General features: G+C 38.8%; 1 protein-coding gene across 3 annotated transcripts in view; it reads left to right on the top strand.

Annotated features, from left to right (window-relative positions):
- LRRC45 (leucine rich repeat containing 45) overlaps positions 1-19504 on the top strand; it is a 1637099-nt gene that overhangs the window by 1021047 nt on the left and 596548 nt on the right. For all 3 annotated transcript variants that reach the window (XM_044068217.1, XM_044068216.1, XM_044068218.1), the window contains one exon: positions 1885-1996. In XM_044068217.1, the coding sequence (XP_043924152.1) occupies positions 1885-1996 (112 nt within the window). The remainder of the gene's footprint in view (positions 1-1884; positions 1997-19504) is intronic.

Genomic DNA, 19504 nt, shown 5'->3' with positions numbered 1-19504 from the left:
CTGAAGAGGAGTTCTGGTCTAGGAAGACAGTTTTATATGCTTATTTTTTTCCGGAAGGCCCCACCATAGCATATATGACGAACTAATTCACAACTCAAGTTTCATGTTAGTAAGGTGCTGCTTCTATGAGTCATGGAGTTAGCTGGATGAGTTACAGCCTGATGAAAACAATTGGTTGAATCCTTTGAATAAAAAAAATAGTGTTGTTTTTGAACAGGGGCAGGTTGCATGTCCCCACATCACTTGACCTTTATATGTACCACATCCATTGTACAAGCATGAAGGAGGAAATCTCTCAGCAAGAGAGGAATCATTGCCAGCACACCCTTAGAAACTGCACCATCAATAATTTCCTATGGAAAACAGTGAACAGGGAGTTCAACTTTACCAAGCTGATCTCAGCCAGACAGGAGCTCATCTAGTTTAAGCACAACAAAATATAGGGAAGTTGCTGTCTGTTTCAGTATCCTGGTTGTGAAGATAGTTGAGTATTATCTGGACAAAGCTAAGCAATTATGGAGGGGACCTAAGCTTGTGGCTTCATTTCAGGAAAAAAAAAACTTCAAAGCTGCTTCTTTCAAAATGTCTAGCAAGCAGTGTGGGCTAACACTCTCTGTCTCAATCTCTTGGCCTCCCTCTCTCGGTACCTCTGATAGCAAACTGTGGTAGTCCATGGCAGGAGCTGTCATGGGTTATTCCTGTAGAACTTTGGTCACCTCACTAAACTATTCTTCTGGGGTGTTGCTGGCAGACGTCCACACATTTTCAGTTTAGTCCGCAGTCCATGACACACACAGCAAACTTAGTGCCTGTAGAAGAAGAACATTTGATGAAGTTGTCATGTTTTCTTTGCTGAAATGGAGAAGTCCCCTGATCATGCCACCCTAGGGAACATCTATGCCTGTGTCATTCCTTGTGAAGTCTAGCATTATATCCTTTTGGTAACTCCTGCTGCATCTGTTTCTGAAAGTAGAATAATATGCTTGTGGGAGGTACTCATGACAGATGTTTCGGGTGGACTGTTGCAGCAGGTGAGAGTGGCCATTTTCTCATTCCCTCATCCTTTTAATTTATGTCATAGGGTGAGAGTCTCACTGTGGCATACTTGATGGCTTGTGCTTTTCCACAGACATTTTAATGGCACATGAGCAACACTTGCTCCCACCTCCCCATACTACGTCTTTCCCATTCTTTTCACTATACTGTACCTCTTACTGAATATGAAGACCTTAATTGCTTTATATTCCCACCTCTTATAAGAATTACTTTTTCACATGCATCATTCAGTGAGTTGGAAGGAACTGCAGGCAATACAGAGTCACCTTGCTTTGATGTCACTGTATGATACTATTGTATGAATGTCCACTGTTTGGGAGTACACTTGCACCATTCTTTGACACAGTTGTATTATTGTCTACTTTTAGAAAATGCAGAGGCACCATACTTTGATACCACTGTATGAATGTCCATTTTTTGGGAACACAGAGCCACATTTCTTTGATACCATTATATTACTGTCCACTGTTGGGGAGCACAAAGACGCTCTCCTTTGTTACCATTGTAAGAATGTCCACTGATGAGGTGTACAGAGTCACCTCCCATTGTTACCATTGTATGAGTGCCCACTTTTGGGGAGGATAGGAAAATCTTCCTTTGTTACCACTAAATTAGTGTTCACTGTTGGGAACTCAGAGATGCATTCCTTTGGTACCACTGACTAAATGTCCATTGTTGGATAATAAGGCAGTCCTTTTTCTTCCCAAAACTAGTCTTCATTGTAGCACTCTTATTTGAGGCTATACCTCTCATATGTTTTAAGCTTTTTTTTAACTGTATTTTACTGTACCTGTACCCTGCCTTTTGACTTGCTTGTCCTGCTTCTAGGTGGATGAACTGGAAAGGAAGTGCAAGGTTCAGCAGGACCAGATATTTGAGCTGAAGCAGGACTTGATGAGTAAAACAGCTGAACTGAAGCTGCGGCTAGTCCAGACAGAAGGTAACAGAAGTAAAATGCTTTGCTTTTTATATATTGTTAATAGAAATTTAGTTTTCTATCCCTTTCTGACACGTGAAGAATACCTCATTTATCTTGTACTTTTTTGCAAGTGGTCTGGAGTTAACAATCTATGTTATTGTTGAAGAATAATTTGAAGTATAGAACATTTAAGTGTCCACATTACACTAACTTGCCCTAAACTTCAGCCCACAGGGAGTTTTTCTACCATTCGAGATATAAAACTTGCAAACCTAGCCACTATCACTTGGACACAGATTTGCATTGTACTGTTGTTTGACACATTAAATGTGCCTGAGTCTGGCTGCCCATTATTTTCAGTTATAATTTGTAGGCCTGCCACTGTATTACTTTCTGTTGGAGACTCCTTGGAAAACAAGCTATTTATTATTTTGGAAGAATCCTTAGGGTGGAAAAGCCATGTTGTTCATATTGATCACTGCTGCAGTAACCTAAACTATATAGGTTATATCCTCTATAGGATATAACAGCCAGCCAAAGCTTCTGGGCACCTTCCATGCATCCAAACCATTAGTCTGCTTGGGCAGAGCTGACTGAAAAGACAGATTTCTGTGTCAAGTCCATCAGAACTTTCTGCCTTAAAGAAGACTGCTCCTCTGTAGGCTTTCAAAGATCAGTGGTTGGGTAATGCTGTTCCATTGCCGGACAGATAAGTTCCTTTTGGGGAAAACCCTTTCACATTACTTTTTAGTTGTTTAAACTAAGGATCTGATGTTGTCATTTTCATTTGTTCCTCAACTGATAGGTCTCTGATCTGACTCGGCCACTTTTACTAGATTCAGAGATCCAACTCTTGACCTTCTCCCTTACCCATAATGCCCAACTAACCTAATATACCTCAGCTCTCATTTGCCACCATATTGTTCAGATGTGGATCACCTTCTCTTGAGCTTTTGGGCATTTTTTCAGTATTTAAAGGTTGCATGTTTTCATCTTGTGGATTACTTTTAACATTCTTTCACTTCCCACCCTTACTTTCTGTGCTGTTTTTGGGTTCTGTCCATCAGGCAGGTCTTTTTCCTACTCTTTTGTAATTTGGTTATTTCCAGTCACCACAGTACTCACCAGAGCCAATTTTTCCTCACCTCCATTTGCCTTTTCTCCAGGAGACTCCAAGGACATACTCTAGACCACTATCTACCAGCTTCTCTCTTAGGTCCTCCAGGAACTTGTCTGACGCAGAGGTGGATAGGATGATGAGGAAGTTCCTTAGCGATCAGATCTAGATGGGGGTTATCCTGACTGCATCTCCCTTCAGATCCGTGAGCCTGCCCTCCACTGACCCTCGAGTGATATCTCCTTTTCCTATCTATCCTGTGGTTTGGGAGCCCTCAGATTCAAGGTCATTAAGGGTGTCCTTGTTGGATCTGAAGATAGGTCATTCTTCAACCCCAACCATGTTCCTGAGTCACCTGGTCCTGATGCTTTCAGAGGAGGAGGACTCTTGGAGCACCAGCTATGGGGGTTGGGGTTGACTCTGAAGTTATCAGAGCCATCCTTGCTTGTAGGTACTTTGGCATTGGACAGCTTGAGTCTGGCTCCCTTCTAGGGACACGGTTGGGGGGGATTCAGGGCTCATCAAGACAGGGGTTTTCGACTCTGATGCTGATGACTTCTGTTTCTCCTAGACCCTCTACCTTTGAGGTAGTGGAGAGGGCCTTCTCTTTCTGCCTAAAGAGAGGGCATTCTGCCTTCTTTGGGTCCTATTTCTATTCCACCACTGGTATGAGCTGTGAGCCTCTCGCTTCTATCTCACTGGGACAGCCTACTCAAACAAGCCTTCATTTAGTCCCTCGGGACTTCCTTATCAATTCCGATACCTCACCAGGCCATCCCACTGATGAGGTCCATAGGAAGAGACTGTGTAAAAGGAGACATTTGGATTACCCTCAAGAATCTCTCACTGAAGTCACTGACTTTGATGAGGGGGAATGGTCCCCCAGATCTCAACCTGAGAATGTCTCCTTTTGAGAAATACTAGAACTTCTAAAATATAAAGGTGGAAGTTCTTCCAACTCCCCTTCCCAGGAGGAGTTGGTGTTTATTTTAAGTTATGAGTAATGAATTTGTTGATAGGGAATATGGATATAGTGAAAATGTAAACTCTATTAATCAAGTAAAAATGATGAGTGAGACCAGGGTAAATCATATTTCTCCAATAGATGTAAGCAGAATGAAAGCAATGTTAGTCATAATATGAAGAATAAAAATGACATTGTTAAGGTTACTCTTACCTATTCTAGCAATATAAATGTTGTTTGTGAGTTCATAAGAAGGAATTGACCAATTTTATTAGCCGATGAGGACGCTGATAGGAGAAATTCCAGGTTTTTGTTTTAAGAATGGCCAGTCATTGAAACAATGTTTGTTATGTTAACAATAATAATAAAAGGGCTGCTTTGAAATTGGACAGAATGGGAACCTATCTGTGTAGATCCTGTAAAGCCTGTAGCTCTAGTACCACCAAAATGTTTATACATCCCACAACAAAATTGTAATATTCCCCCAGATTTTATGTTGATTGTAGAAGCAGATTTTTGGTTTATTTAGCTATCTGTAAGGAGTGTCCATGTTTTTATGTTGTAAAAACTAATTGTAGCCCGAAATAAAGAATTCTTGAACATTTAAGTGATATAAAAAGGGATGTGGGGGATCTAATGCCTTGAATAAACATGTCAACATTAATGTGGGACATAGTTTTGAGTTTGTGGTTTTACAAGTGAGCCATTTAAATCTTAGAGGTGGTAGTTTGAATAATAGGACAGCAAGTGATGAGATTAAATGTATTATTCAACTTCAGGCAGATAAAGGCTTTGGCCTTAATGGGTGTATACCTTTAAAACTGGCCTTAAATACCCGTAAGCTACATCATTGATTAGGGGTGGTGAATTGTACTTTGTTGTTATGGTTATTGATTGATGCTCATTATGGTTCATAGGTGTGTCCTAGGCTAATGGCCCTGGAGCCTTTACAAGCGTAGTCCACAGAAGTGCCCTGGCATCATGCCGCCCGACATTAGTTCCCATTGCCTCTATCAGGTAGAGCCACTTGAGTGATCCCCAGCGTGAACTTTCTATTTCCCATCCACTCATTAAGATTTCTCTTGAAGAGGGCCAGTGAGGTGCTCTGCTTGACATGTATGGGAAGTCTATTCCAGAGCAGGGGCAGTCTCTGGGTTATGAACCTGTCCCTCCAGCATGTTCTGTTTATTGTGGTAATGAGGTTGAGGTCTCTGGAGCATGTGCTGTGGAGGGATAGGGATTTCTTTAGATGTAGCATTTCTAACAGAGCTGGGTCAGACATGGCTTTGTAAGTCAAGCAGAGATTGCCTCTTAGTAGATGATATGAGACAGAGAATAGCTGGAGTTTTTTGAGTCTGTCCTTGTAGGACATGTGTTTAAGGTCTAGGATCCTCTTTGTGAGTTACTTTTGAGGTTTTTCCAGCTGTTGCATGTGTCTAGTGAGGTACATGCCAAATGGGGCATTATACTCGATGACTGGACTAATGAGGGAAAAGTAGATTGAGAGAGGATGACCTCTTTCTTCTTGGATGCAAAACCCTTGGTAATGAGATGTGCCACATAGAAGGACTTTCTGACCACAATGGCAATGTGGTAGTCAAAGGAGAGGTTGCTGTCAACCTGTGTCCCCAGATCTCTTGTAACGCCTTCAGTGTTCAGTGGGCTCCCATCAATGTGGTAATTAGTGGGAATTGAGTTTTGCCCAAAGGAGATGACACATTTTTTGGCATTAAGCTTAAGGCCATGGTTTTGACACTAATCATTTGTCTCAGTGAGGCCTTTCTGTAGGATGTCTACATCACTTGGGGAGTTAATAATGGCTCTCAGCTTGCAGTCATCTGCGAACTTGGTCAGCCAGAGTCCCTCCGTGTTGGCCTGGCCTTCTGAGAAGTAGATGCCAAACAGGAGAGGACCCAGGACTGATTCCTATGGGACTCCACTCGTGACTGGTCGGCAGTCTGACTTGGAGTCCACTACTTTCACACTGTGGGTTAATTGATGAATATATTTAAACTTTTTTAAGAAGTTTTTTATGGTCTGATGAAGTGCATAAAGCACAAAAGTGCTTACCAATAAATTTAAATTCTTATTCCTTCAGCAAGGTGGTTGGTCTTCATTTTCTTTTTGCAGAGGGTCATGTTCATGGGTTATTTCATGCCATTTTTCCAAATTCCCCCCATAAAAATGAGAAAAATTCCCGATGTTCCACCCAATCAGAGGGAGGCAGCAGCCCTGGAAATAAGCTGCTAGAGAAAAGTCATCCAAGAAGTACCCCCAGACTAGATAGGATTCAGAATTTATTCAAGATTCTCTTTAGTGTCAAAAAAGACAGAGAACTTGAGACCCATTCTGGATCTCAGCAGATTAAATCTGTACATGAAATACTCGAAGTTACAGATGGTCACTGTTCAGTCCATGGTGACTGTTGTGCAAGGACAATTGGATGTGCTGGATAGATCTTCAGAATGCGTACTATCACATCAAAATGAACAAGTGCTCCAGAAAATATCTGCACTTCTATGCCACATACTGGTTTACAGTCAGACAATCTTCACAACATTATACAGTCAAGTAGTTTTAGTCATCAAAGAAAAGAACCTGTTAACAGATCTACGCTAAACAATGATGATATGAGTGAAACTAGAACAGTAAGAGAAACTGTAAGCAAGGTGTTCATGCCTTCTCCTCCCCATGGCAACTCCTCTCATCACAACTCCTCATTTCCATCTCAGTTGTCCGCCACTTATACCCCTCCAGCTGTTTATGGTCAGAGGAATTCAGATCAGGGTATTTCAGCTAATAAAGATGTTAGCAATGATTTCAAAAAGGGTCTTTCCAGTTCATTTTTTTTATCCAAAGCATTACCCACTGGCAGCATAGGAGTAATATCTCAGAATGCAAGCCTCAGAGGAAGTATTCACATGAGAGGAAGAGGGAAAGGCAAAAGGTATATGTTTATAGTGCCAAGACATATGCGCACCAGAAGCAGCTTCAAATAAACACTAAGTCAGTTAAGGACTCTCTAATGTTATCACTGGGTTAGTTAATGACATCTTCAAGGGAGTTAATGTGCTCTCTGCTAATGAATGTAATGTGCCCTCACTATCGTCTCTTAAGGAAGCTTTCATTGCAGTGAACAAATGACACAGTCATTCTATAGTTCATTCAGCAGAGAATGAATTACCCAGTCATTCTATATTTCATACAGCAGAGGTAAAAAGTAGCTTAGTGGTTAAACAAACTTTTTCTAGTGTTCCTTTGGTCTCCGAGTTTAGAAAAAATATTAGTGCAGTTGAGAATGATTGTCAAGGTGGTTTGCTACAGTCAGTGGCAGCACCTTTTTGTTCCTATGGTTTGCCTGAGAATCACAAACTGTTGGCTGCAGAGCCTCATGTTGTTTCTGTTAATACAGTTACTTCAGTGTTTAATCTAACAAAGTATTATCAGCTGATCACTTAAAAGTGTTAAGCAAAGGTTTTACGTTTATCCCGTCACAGAGAGCTAATTTGTCTATTACTTGACCTTAGACTTTATATTAGAAAACTTAATTTGAAAGTTAGTTAGTTTAGGTTGTGAAGATGATCTTGATTCTGTGACTTCTCAAATGTCTAAACTCGCAATTAGTTAACTACTCTCAACATCAAAATCACAGAAATTCTTTGGATGTTACTGTTCTTAAAAAGAAAAGCCTGTACAACCCACCTTTAAATAACACACTTGCTACATTTTTGAAGGTATGTCAGAATGATTTTAGAAAAGCACTTGCTAGTAATTCTAATGTTAAATGGTTTAATTTCAATGAAAATGAGAAAAAAGCTCTCTTGGATTTCGCTAACAACAATAATATCAGAATTATGAAAGCTGATAAGGGCACGGGCATTGTTCTGATGCAATGTAACACGTATAGTAACAAAACTGTTGACACTCTTAATGATGATTTTTATGAAAAAGTTACTATTGATTTAGTGCATCATCATTTTGAACAAATAGACCATGTTCTTAGTTTGTTAGCTAAAGACCACAGTATCACTAAAGAAGAATTTCAGTTTATGCATTCTCCTAACCCTAGTTTGGCCAAACTGTTTGGCATTCCAAAAATACACAAACAAGTTAATGACCCTCCCTTCAGACTTATTGTTTCAAACAAATGCTCCAAACCTGAGAGGATAGCTCAGTACATTGATTTTGTACTTAATCCTGTTGTTCAAGCCACACCATTTTACACTAAAAACTCTTGTTGTGTTAGATGTGGTAGCACTTTACACCAACATTCCTCATGTAAAAGAGTTGAATTATATTAAACACTTTTTACATAAATTTGCAAAGTTTCCCAGGAAGAAGATTGATACCTTGGACACTTTGTCTTTAATGTTACACAACAATTTTTTTCCACTTTAACAATGACATTTATAGACAGGTCAGTGGCGTAGCTGTGGGGTCCAAGATGGCCCCAGCCTTGCCAAACGTAGTCTTAAGTGAGTGGGAACTTGATACTTTAGTTCATTTACCAGGGTTTTATTTAATAAAAATGTATAGGAGGTATATTGATGACATCTTTTTTATTTGGGAGGGTAGTAAACAACAACTCAGTTTGTTTGTTAAGTCACTCACTGAAAGCACTGGATTTTTGAAATTTGTTGAAGCTAGCAAAGGACTTTCTGTATCTTTTCTTGACACCTACGTTTCAATTAACAAGGACACAGGAGTACTTTCTTCCACTATACACAGAAAACAGACTTTTAGGAATAATTATCTTGATTTTAAAAGTCAGCATCCTTTTTTTATGAAACACAATGTTGTAAAAGGGTAATTTATTAGAATTTCAAGACTGTCCAGTGAAGGCGCCACTTTTGAAAAGGAATGTGATTTTATGACTGAATTGTTCCTACCAAAGAATTACCCAGCTAACTTAATCAGCTCTATTAGAAGTGAAGTTAAAACAGCATGGTACTAAGTTTGCACCTATTCTAAAGTGTGGCTTTGTCCCTTCTAACTGCAGAAACTGTGCTACCACTGACCGTACTCTTAGCTTTTCCCTGCCATTTGCAAAGATGCTACGTATTAACTGAAAATTGGAAAATTATCCAAAGTGATCTTAACGTTTGCAACTTTTTGGGTACCGATCCTTGTTTTTCCTTTAAACATACCAAGACTTTAAAATCTATTTTGAAAATAATGATAGTCCATTTTTGTCTATCAATAATGAGGCAGAGAAACGTAAAGGCATGTTTAGATGTGGTAAATGTGTTTACTACAATTACATTTTCACTGGCAACTCTTACACTTTCTCTCATTGCAGCTTTACAGTAAGGTTTACACATTATTATGACTGTAATAGTTCATTAGTTGTGTACTGTGGCATTTGTACATCATGTTACTGTTTTTACATAGGGAAGACAATCAGGAAACTCAGTGGAATTAAAGAACACAACAGTGCAATAAGAAACAAGGACATGACTAATACCTTGGGGAAGCATAGTGTAAATTGCCATAATTTTTACATTTTTTTTTTTTTTTTTATTTTGGAGCAAGTTGATGATTTTTTCGGAGACTCTGACGAGTTATTGCAGGTGAGAGAACTGAAGTGGCAGTTATGCATGAGAGATTAATTTTTTCCAGGTCTGCATGACACCCTGAATTTGAAATGTGCTCTTAAATGACTTCAATGACAGTTCTTTTAATGCATTCTAATACATTTTCATTGATAGGACTGCTGTCCAGCACTTAATAGTTAATATATTCTGTCAAGTGTGATTTTATTGGCTTGTGTTAATAAGTGGAGGTCTTCATACTAAGTTTTGTTTTACTAAACAGTGACATTTATTGGTAGTTGGCACCTTATTATTCATGTTGCATTATTGTACAGTTATATTTTTGAGTTTGATTAATACATTCTAATACATTCTCATACACTTTCATTGACAGAACTGTTATACAGTTTGTTCCAGCACTTAATAGTTAATATATTCTGTCCAGTTTGATTTTATTGGCTTGTCCTAATAAGTGGAGTTCTGCATACTAAGTTTTGTTTTATCAAACAGTGACATTCATTGGTGGTTGACACCTTATTATTATTCATGTTGCATTATTGTACAGTTATATTTTGAACGCATCACCCTGTTCTTTAGTCTGATGAAATTCTGATAAATAAAGGAACGAAAGCTAATCATATAAGCGTGGGGTTTGTTCATTCGTTTTATTATTATTTTTTATTATCTTTTTAGTAGCAGAAGTTATTTTTATTAATATCTGTACTTCTGGCTAGGAGACTGTCATTACCAGTTCAAGGCACTGCCTTTTGACCTAACCACAGCCCTCAGGCTGTTCAACAAATGCATGGCGGTTGTAGCATCTTAGCAAGCTAAGACTGCTAGGATTCCGGGTGTTTCTGTATCTAGATGACTGACTCCTGACTGCACTGACCAGGCATCTACTTTTAGAGGCAAGGGGCTACTTGCTCCAGTTGTGTCATCATCTAGACATCACAGTCAACTACAAGTAGTGACATCTCACTCCTACACAGAACCTGAAGTTCATAGGTGCTTGTCCAGACACAGTCAGTCAGATAGTGTGTCTTCCTCCAACAAAAGTACAAACTCTCAGATCCCAGGTAAGGAAAGTGATTTTTGCATTTCTTTCCTCTGGCACAACTAGTCTTGAAAGCCTTAGAGTCCATGGCAACAGCAATAACTCTAGTTCCACTGGCCAGATTTCTTATTTGGATTCTACAGTGGACTCTGATCAGTTCAGTGGTCTGTTCTTCAGCAGCCTTTGTACATTCCAGTCAGGACTACACAAGTTTGCAAGGAATGCCTTCTTGGGTGGATCCATTCAAATGAAGTTTCTTAAGGCTATCTATTTGTTTTTACCTCTGCTGGTAGCTGCAGTAACCACAGACACCTCCCAATTGTTTATATCTTTTTCTCATAATAGATTGGGCATGACAGTTTCCAAATTGACTGTAGCCATATGATTGACTGACTGCATATTCTTTGTCTATAAACAGAGAGGTTTGTCTTTGCCTAAACCACCATTCAACAAGGTCTATGGCGACCTCTTCAGCTTTTTAGTCAAGATCTTCCATAGATGACATTTGTATGGTTTCCACTTGGTCCAATGCTCATACCTTTATTGCTCATTATAAATTGGATTTGATTTCTAGGAATAAAGCTGCATTTGGCTCTGCAGTACTCTGAAATATCCTACCATGAGGACCATCCAAGGTTCATCTAGCCCCATCAGTTGAGGAACGAATGAAAATGACAACATCATGTACAAAAGTTAAGTACTCACCATAGCAATGCATCTGTGTTGTCCATTTTTATTCTTTCTCAAATTCCTGCCCTTCTAATCCCCTTCCCTTCCTTCCTGTGGTACAAGGGATTTTACTTGGGAGCCTATTGTCCCTTGCTTGAGCTCCAGTTTTATTTCAGCTGGTTCTTCTTTATTTTTTCTGTGTAGCATAAATCATTATTACTGGGGGTAGCAAACTTGATCTGAGGTATATTAGATTAGTGGAGCATTTTGGGTAAGGGGGAGCTCGGGAGCTGGATCCATGAATCTAGTAAAAGCAGCTGAGCTAGATCCAAAAATCCACAGAAAATTATTTGTATTGACTGTCATGTTACTCATATACTTTTAAATGGTGGCATACTTTTTTGTGGTAGAAAGTTATTAAATACTTTTTCGGTGGGGAAGCTGTGCTTATTTTATTCATTTATTTAGTTATTTTTTTGGCTGTGGAAAATGTTCAAAGTGCTTTTGTGGGGAGAAAACTTTTTTTTTTACTTTCATGTTTTACTGACTTTTTTTAGGAAACGAGCACTATTTTGGCTTGACCGTGGAACAAACTACTAGTCCCTTAGTCAGACTGTCTTCCAGCCACAAAAAAAAAAGTTAACTTAGTAGTCTTTTCCATCACAACAGGCTGGTAGTTTACCACAGACACAGCTAGGGGACGTTGTTGTGGCCAAAGCTGATTCCTCAAACCAAGCATCTTTCCTTGGATCCCTCTGGTGTTACCCACACAGCCACAAGGGGCCATGTGCTAACCATGTCCTCTGTAGCTGTTGGCGTCCCTTCAGTGGGCAAGGGATGGAAATTTTTGTTGGTCATAGGAGAAGGGGAAGGGAATGTATCTTTAACGGCTTAGTCAGACTATAGTGTCCATCCCTAGGGAAGCTGTTGTTGGCAATACTAGTTCTGTTTGGCCCAACTTGTCTGGAAAGAGACAAAAAAATAAACCTTTAACTTCTGCTGTATTAGTTTCTCTTGACAGGACTAATTTTTTTGGGCTTGGCTCAGGGTCTTATGCAGACTGTTGACTCTTCTTGTAAGGTGGTTTCTGGTAAATGTAAAATAGATTATTCTTTCTCTGAAGAGGTTCAAGATTTGGAATCTGGAGGGGGGTGTGAAGGGACAGATGGAGTTTTTCCCCCCTCAGATTTCTGATTCAGATTCTGAGGATAGTATGGTATGTGACTCTCCATGTGAGGGGTTCACTTTCTCTGAGACTGTTTCCAGAATGTGCCAGTGTTTTCATTGGGATAACACTAAGGTTCCTTAGTCCCTTAGAAAATGCTATGAATTTCTACCACTGGAATTCACAGAACCTTCACCAATTCTCCCCAATGCTGTCAGCCTTTGTTTTCCCTGACTACCAACCTACTGCCATATGAAAGCAAATAGAATGTGCAAAGTTTCTCAGTCTTTCAAGTTTTTATACATCAATCTCAGACCCCAGCAGCTATAGCTTTAGTTAATTTACCTGCTAAGTATTTTGATAGTTCTTATCCATCTCATTCAGACAAGAATGATAATGCTATCGATAAGTTTGGGAAAAAGTGGATGCTTTTGCAACTTTGATTTTTAAAATTCTGAATTTGACTCATTGTGAAAGTATGATGAATGTTTTAGCTGCAGCTTCCTCTTGCGAGGAAAATTTGCTTTGTGTAGACTAGCTTCCTCTGTTTGTCAAGTCACTACTCATTGATTGAAGTGTGTTTATAATTCTGTGGATCCTGCTTCCAGGGCTGTTGCTACTGGTACTGTTTTGAGGGGGTGTGCCTGGCTGCATTCTCAGAACCTCTCAGAATATGTCAGAAATTAAATTTTGAGTTCTACTTGAGATATTTAGTTTTTGGACTCCCTGCTGTGGAGGTGATCATAAAGTGTGGTGAGAGATGCAAGCTGATTCAGATGATCTCTCAGATTTTTTAGCCCTCCTTCTCTGCTCCATTATCCAATTTTTAGCAAAAAAACAAAAACGGTCCCAAAAGAATGATTAGAAGGAAAACTGGAATCCCCTAGAACAAAGTACTGTCAAATAAATCAGAATGACTATTTAAGAGAACTTGTCTCCCCCCTACCACTAGCAGGTATTTAATCCTTCCAGAAAGTCTGAATCTCCATTTCTCTTACTTTCATAGGCAAGTACTAGCCTGACTGCCGTCGCAGGCCATTTTAAGCGTAGCCAATTTTCCTTGGTGAGAATTATGCCCCGTATCGACTATATTTGAAGTAAACACATTAACCATTATGCCCAACCTAAAAAAAAAAAAAAAGTGACCAAAGGTGAGAATCAAACCCTTCACCTTGCACCTGTGGGGTAAACAACTTAACCATTAAGACTATTTCCAACCCATAATGGGTTTGGCAACAGATTGTGTCAAAACAAATTGTGTCAGACAAATGTGTTTGCAATGTGATCCATCTAAGATACAAATGGCAGTTTGAGGAAATACCGCCTTTTTAGGCGATTCTTCCTTATCTGCTGGACCAAACCATTCTCTTTTCTCCAGTACTACATCGTATGCTATCTCAGGAAGTAATAGATGCTGTTCCTCCTTTCATGTTAGGGAATGAATTTTACTCAAGAATGTTTAGTGCCAAACAAAAAAATTCCAGGAGACCAATTCTGGACCTTTATTTCCTAAATCAGTTTGTGATTGTGCCAAAATTCAAAATGTTTTCACTTCATAACCTGTTACTCCTCCTTCCTCATTTAGTTTTTTTAGTAACCTTAGATTTAAAACATGCATATCATTACACTCCTGTTCATGCAGATGTCAGGTGTTTCTTAATGTTTTGTGTGTCTGGATCACATTATCAGTTTTCTGCCTTATCCTTTGGGCTACCTACTGCTCCAAGAATATTTAGAGTGTCTAGCTCCTGTCATAACTCATTGTATGATATGGGGTATCTACATTTTCCATATTTAAACAACTTTTCAATGAGTCTGGAATCTCTTACATGGGTAAGAGATCTACACAGACTGGGATTTCAAGAGAACATGCAACAGTCTCTTTTGACTCCATGCCACAGGATTGCGTTTTTGGGGTGCACCTCAGTACAAAGACATTTTCTTCCAGAGGAAAAATAGATGTATGTTTAAATCCATTCCAGAAATTCACATGGAGATTAAGTTATCACACTACTTATGTCCCTCTATCCATATAAGCATGCTTCCCATATGTGCTGATGAGGGCTACCATCACCAGCTTGGGTGGCTATATTCACATCTTCCTGGCATGATGTCCCTGCAGTTTGACAATCTTCTGTTCTCCATTTGAGGCCCTTTCATTGTAGCAGTGGTATGAGCTGGCTGAGAACTTCTATCACCTCATATACATGCTCATCCTGTTTGCCTGCACTATCAAGCATCTGAGCTGGTATTTAAAGTGTCGCTGCCTGGGATGTAGTAAGAGCTTTATTCCTATATAACACTAGCATGGGCAGTGTAGAATAGTTTTCTGTTAATCTCTAACTTCACATTCACTGCAGCGTAATGTCCACATATTTCCAGAGTATCACCCTAATGGCTTGTATATGCCAAAATTTGGCTACCATATATGCACACAACTTGCTGGGTGAAAATGTTTTGACCCTTCTTGGTGCATGCTAATGTATTTACCATCAGTAAGTGCTGACCATGTAGCAGGCCAGGCTGCCTTTGCTTTACCCAGTGTAGAAGGGCAGTCATCAGCCACTCATATCAAAGCAAAGCATAAAGGCAACCCTAATTAGAGTGGTGATCAATAACCTCCTGATGATGAAGGATTAGTGTCAGTCAAAATTCTATCTTGGTCCTACTTGATGTTTCTCTGATATGTTGGCAGCTGTCTACATTGTGGACCATGAAATCCTTATTGAACATCTGAGGCAGTAATATGAATTTTCAAGTAGTGTTCTTGAGTGGTTTGCCTATTACCATTCATGGCATACTTTGTGAGCAGTGTCCAGTCTAAATTCATCAATTTCATGCTCACTGGATTATGTGGTGCACCCCACAGTTCAATTTTGGTTCTCCTGTTTCTCACTGTGTACATGTCATTCAGGCAGAGTACTGTAAGAAGAGATTTTATTTTTATCAGTCATATGCAGAAGACATTCAACTGTACCTCTTCTTTTGTCTAGAGAAGCTGCCACCATTTTCAGCTTTAGAGTACTGATTAGGTATGAGCTTTGATTGTAATGATCCATAATTGTTTGAAGCTCATCCTGCCTAAGATGGAGGCAGTGCTGGTGCATGTCATTGTCCTTCCATCTCATCTTCCTCTGCTCCTTCATTTATTATATACGGGGTGACAGTCAGAATTTGTATCTTGCATTTGAGGTCCAGGCATGACCGTCTGGCAGTGAAGGGCTGAGCATCAGCCAACATCTTGTCATGCCATTTTGAGCTTGAGCTTGAGTATAGCCCAGATCAGATCCTATATTCCATCTCATCTTTGAACATTGTTTCATGGTCTGTTTTTATCCAGAATTGATTACTGAAATACTTAGTGTGCTTACAGAGGATGATCTGGCCCACTTGCGATAAGTTCAGAATCCAATGGCAAAGGTTATTCACTGGCACAATTCATACATGTCATCATGCCTGTGTAGTGACATCTGTGCTGGCTGCCTGTTACTGATAGATATTTTGTAAAGATTATCGCTTACCTTTTGTGACATACACAATTTGGGGTTGTACTTATTTAAAAGACCAATAAGGCCTTAAATTCATGTTAGTCAGCTCAAGACATCAGATGAGGGCCTGCTAGTTGTTCCAAGGGTCAGTCTTGAGAAATCAGGAAGTATTTTTGGTTGCTTTGGCGTGGTCGTTTGGAATCAGCTACCCTCCCTGATTTAGGCATGTAATTTTAAGCCTTCCTTTTAGATTATCACTGATTTTTTTTGTTTGTCATTTATTAATATTACACGTTGCACAGTGACATGAACACACATTCAATCACAAAAGAGACAGCAAACCATTATAACAATGTTTTCATTTGCACACATCATACAAATATGTTTTTAGTCTTAACAATTCAGTTTAATATTATATACATTGCTCAAATCCTGCCTGTCCTGAAGTATCACTCCTAAATATTATATTGCATGTATTGCTCCCACAGATTCTGTTTATTTCTATGTACTTTACTCCTTCCCTTTTCTAAAGATACCAGCTCTAATTCTTCTTTACACTATTCAACAATTTTGTTACAGTTGGTATTGCTTTTATTTCCATTTCGTAGTAATTACTTTGTTGGCAGCCAACAGCATTAAGTTAGGGCCTGCCTTTGCAGGCAATTCAGTTTCTAAATCCCAGCTCAAAAATATAAGTTTCTTACTTAAGATAATTTACTTTTCCTCAACATTCTGACAAAGTATTCTCTAGAGAATTTTTAAAGTCTGTCAGCTCATTCATTACATTACCAAAAAACATGTTCCATGCAAAGACTTCCATGCAAAAATCCTAAACTTTCTAGATTTTGTTCCATACTTTGGAGGCATGCAAATATCCTACTTTTGTTTCTTTTTGTATTTTTCCATTTTTATTTCCAAGTCTTTTCTAATTTCTTCTGATTTATTATAGTAATTGTCATACATTGTTTTGTATGCCATACCAATTATCCATTTTTCAACATAACTTCTGTTCTAGACCCTAACTGTAAACTCATCCAAAGCTGGTCTTTCATTTAACACGCCTCTATCCCGTTCTCTGTGCCTATACTCTGTTATTGATCCCTGGTAGGGAAAGCAGTGTCCAACCTACATTCCGGACTTCTGCATGGCCTCATCCCACTCTCACTCCCCTTGCTCCCAGTAGCTTGGTTATTTTATTTATTTATTTATTTTATTTTTATTATACATTTGATAACACAGAAAAATAATTACAGATACATTTAGATATTTAGACAGGATCAATATACACACAAATTACAATAGACATGAAACAAGAAGAACATTAATTTAAAAATAAAGGTAATTAATAGATTTGTGGTATACAGCTGAAATTTGAAACATAGGTAGAATACATACATAGTATATAGATACAGTACATACATTGTACATTAGCCAGAGTTTGTGAGTAAGAGTGAGAACTGTTATCAAGTACTCTAAGCTTAGTATGTGTACCTTATCTGCTTTCATTAGCCTGTGGAGCAGTCATTGCACTGCCAACTTTGCTTGAGATGTTGTCTTATGAGGTTTTTAAAGGAGGCTATGGACAATGTGTTTTTGTATGCTAGTGGGGAGAGAGTTCCATTTTTTAACCACTGAACTACTATATAGTGCATCTCCAAAGCTATTGTAGCTGTTGGTGACTTCTAGTAGTAGTTTGCTTGATGATCTAAGAGGCCTTTTGGCTGAGTGATGTACTAGGTTTTTGAAGACAGGACACTTATTGCGGAGGTAATAGAGTGACAGAGGCTGAGCTGATTGTAGGTTTGGAAGTTGGGCAGTTCAAGCCAGTGGAGCTGGGTCAAATCAGTACAGTGATGAGTTCTATATGAGCAATTTGCAGCAAAGCGGGCAATTCTGTTATAGCAGGCTTCCATTTTGCTTAGTTCAGTTTTGCTGAGATTAGTCCGAATGGGAGATACATAGAATAGGGTGGATAGAAGCTGGGAGCGAGCAATGGGCTGATCTTGTGTTGTTGGTAAGAAACGGTTTGATACGGTAGAGTGATCCCAGTTTGGCATGTACTTTTTTAATAGTTAAGTTGTGATGACTATCAAATTTTAGGTGGGAGTCTATGAATATTCCCAATAGCTTAGCCTGTGCCACTGGAGCGATTGGAGTAGCATTTGCGGAGTAGATAGTGAATTGACTGTTATCAGTGTTTTTGTTAGAACTGGTTGTAATCATAAGCTGAGTTTTCTTTGGATTAAGGATAAGTTGGGCTTTGGTAAGGTAATTTTCAATGTCAGAGAATGCTAGTTGAGTTGTTTACTAATCTTTGCCAATAAATTCCAGCTCCCTCTTGTCTGTTTTCTTACAGTGATCTCTATTGGTCAAAATCTCTTTTCTCCATTCCCATATCAGTTTACTTGTCAAAATGTTTTATGCTACTTTGTACGTATAATATTCTGTATGGTTGTTACTGTTCTCCTTAAGTGCCTGCATTCAAAATCCTACTTTCTCCTTATGTCATGAACTACCCATTGTTTTAACATCATTTCTTTCCATTTTGATATGTAATCTTCTGCTTACGCTATTTATAATGAGCCTTAACTGTGTAGCTCTTGCGTATCCCTTCAGATCTGGTAATCTAAGCTTTGGGGAGAAACTATCTCATTAGCTCTTGCCCTCTTTCCTTCCCAAATAAATTCCATCATCTCATTATTAATTGTGGTCCATATGTTCTCATCTGGTTGATAAAAATATGCCTGACCACTGTATAATAATAACAGACAAAAACATTTTCACTGATTATACCTTACTCGCTATATCCATAGTCAAGGACTTCCAACCTCTCACATTTGAATTGTCTTTTGTTTCATTTCTTCCCATTTATCCTTGGCTGTCATAAAAGAATCCCTAATAATCTAAACATCTAAATACTTCATCTTCTCATGTCCCCATAACCGTGAGTATTGCTGAACCAATTCATGTGTAGGAGCATAGTTTACTGCAATAGCCTTTATTTTGTGTCCTGAAAAAATGAATCGGTCTGAAAATGTGCAACAGCACTGAAGTATCCTTTTTTTGGATTTATCAAATACAAAATAATATCATTTGAAAGTAAAGCTGTTTTTTCTTGAGTACCATACCAGTTTTTACCCTGGATTTGTGAGTCCCTTATTTTCTTTGCCAGTGTCTCTTAAGTATAAAGCTACTTCCTCTTTCCAAACCCAGCTTGTCAGAGAGAGAGAGGTTAACTCTCCCACCTTGATTCTTGCCTCCCCTTCATATATATTCCTAATTAACCTCATTATTCTATCAGGAAATGCAAATGCTGCTACTTACCCTACTCATAAAATTCCAGCTAACTCTATGTAATGCCTTCTTTGCATCAAGACCCACCAACAATAACTGGGTCTTGCACTCTGCTTCCCTTTAAATCGTCATTTTTCTATTAATGTTGTCGAATGTTTGTCTCTCTGCAAAACAACATTGATCCATATATTTTAATTTTGGCAACACTTTAGCCATTTTTTAGCTGGTATAGACATAAATTCTT

Source organism: Protopterus annectens, chromosome 4.part0 (assembly GCF_019279795.1).
Source record: "Protopterus annectens isolate FY-2018-M chromosome 4.part0, PAN1.0, whole genome shotgun sequence".
Lineage (NCBI taxonomy): Eukaryota > Metazoa > Chordata > Ceratodontiformes > Protopteridae > Protopterus > Protopterus annectens.
The sequence above is the reverse complement of the archived record's forward strand: the minus strand, read 5'-3'. Positions and strand labels throughout refer to the sequence as shown.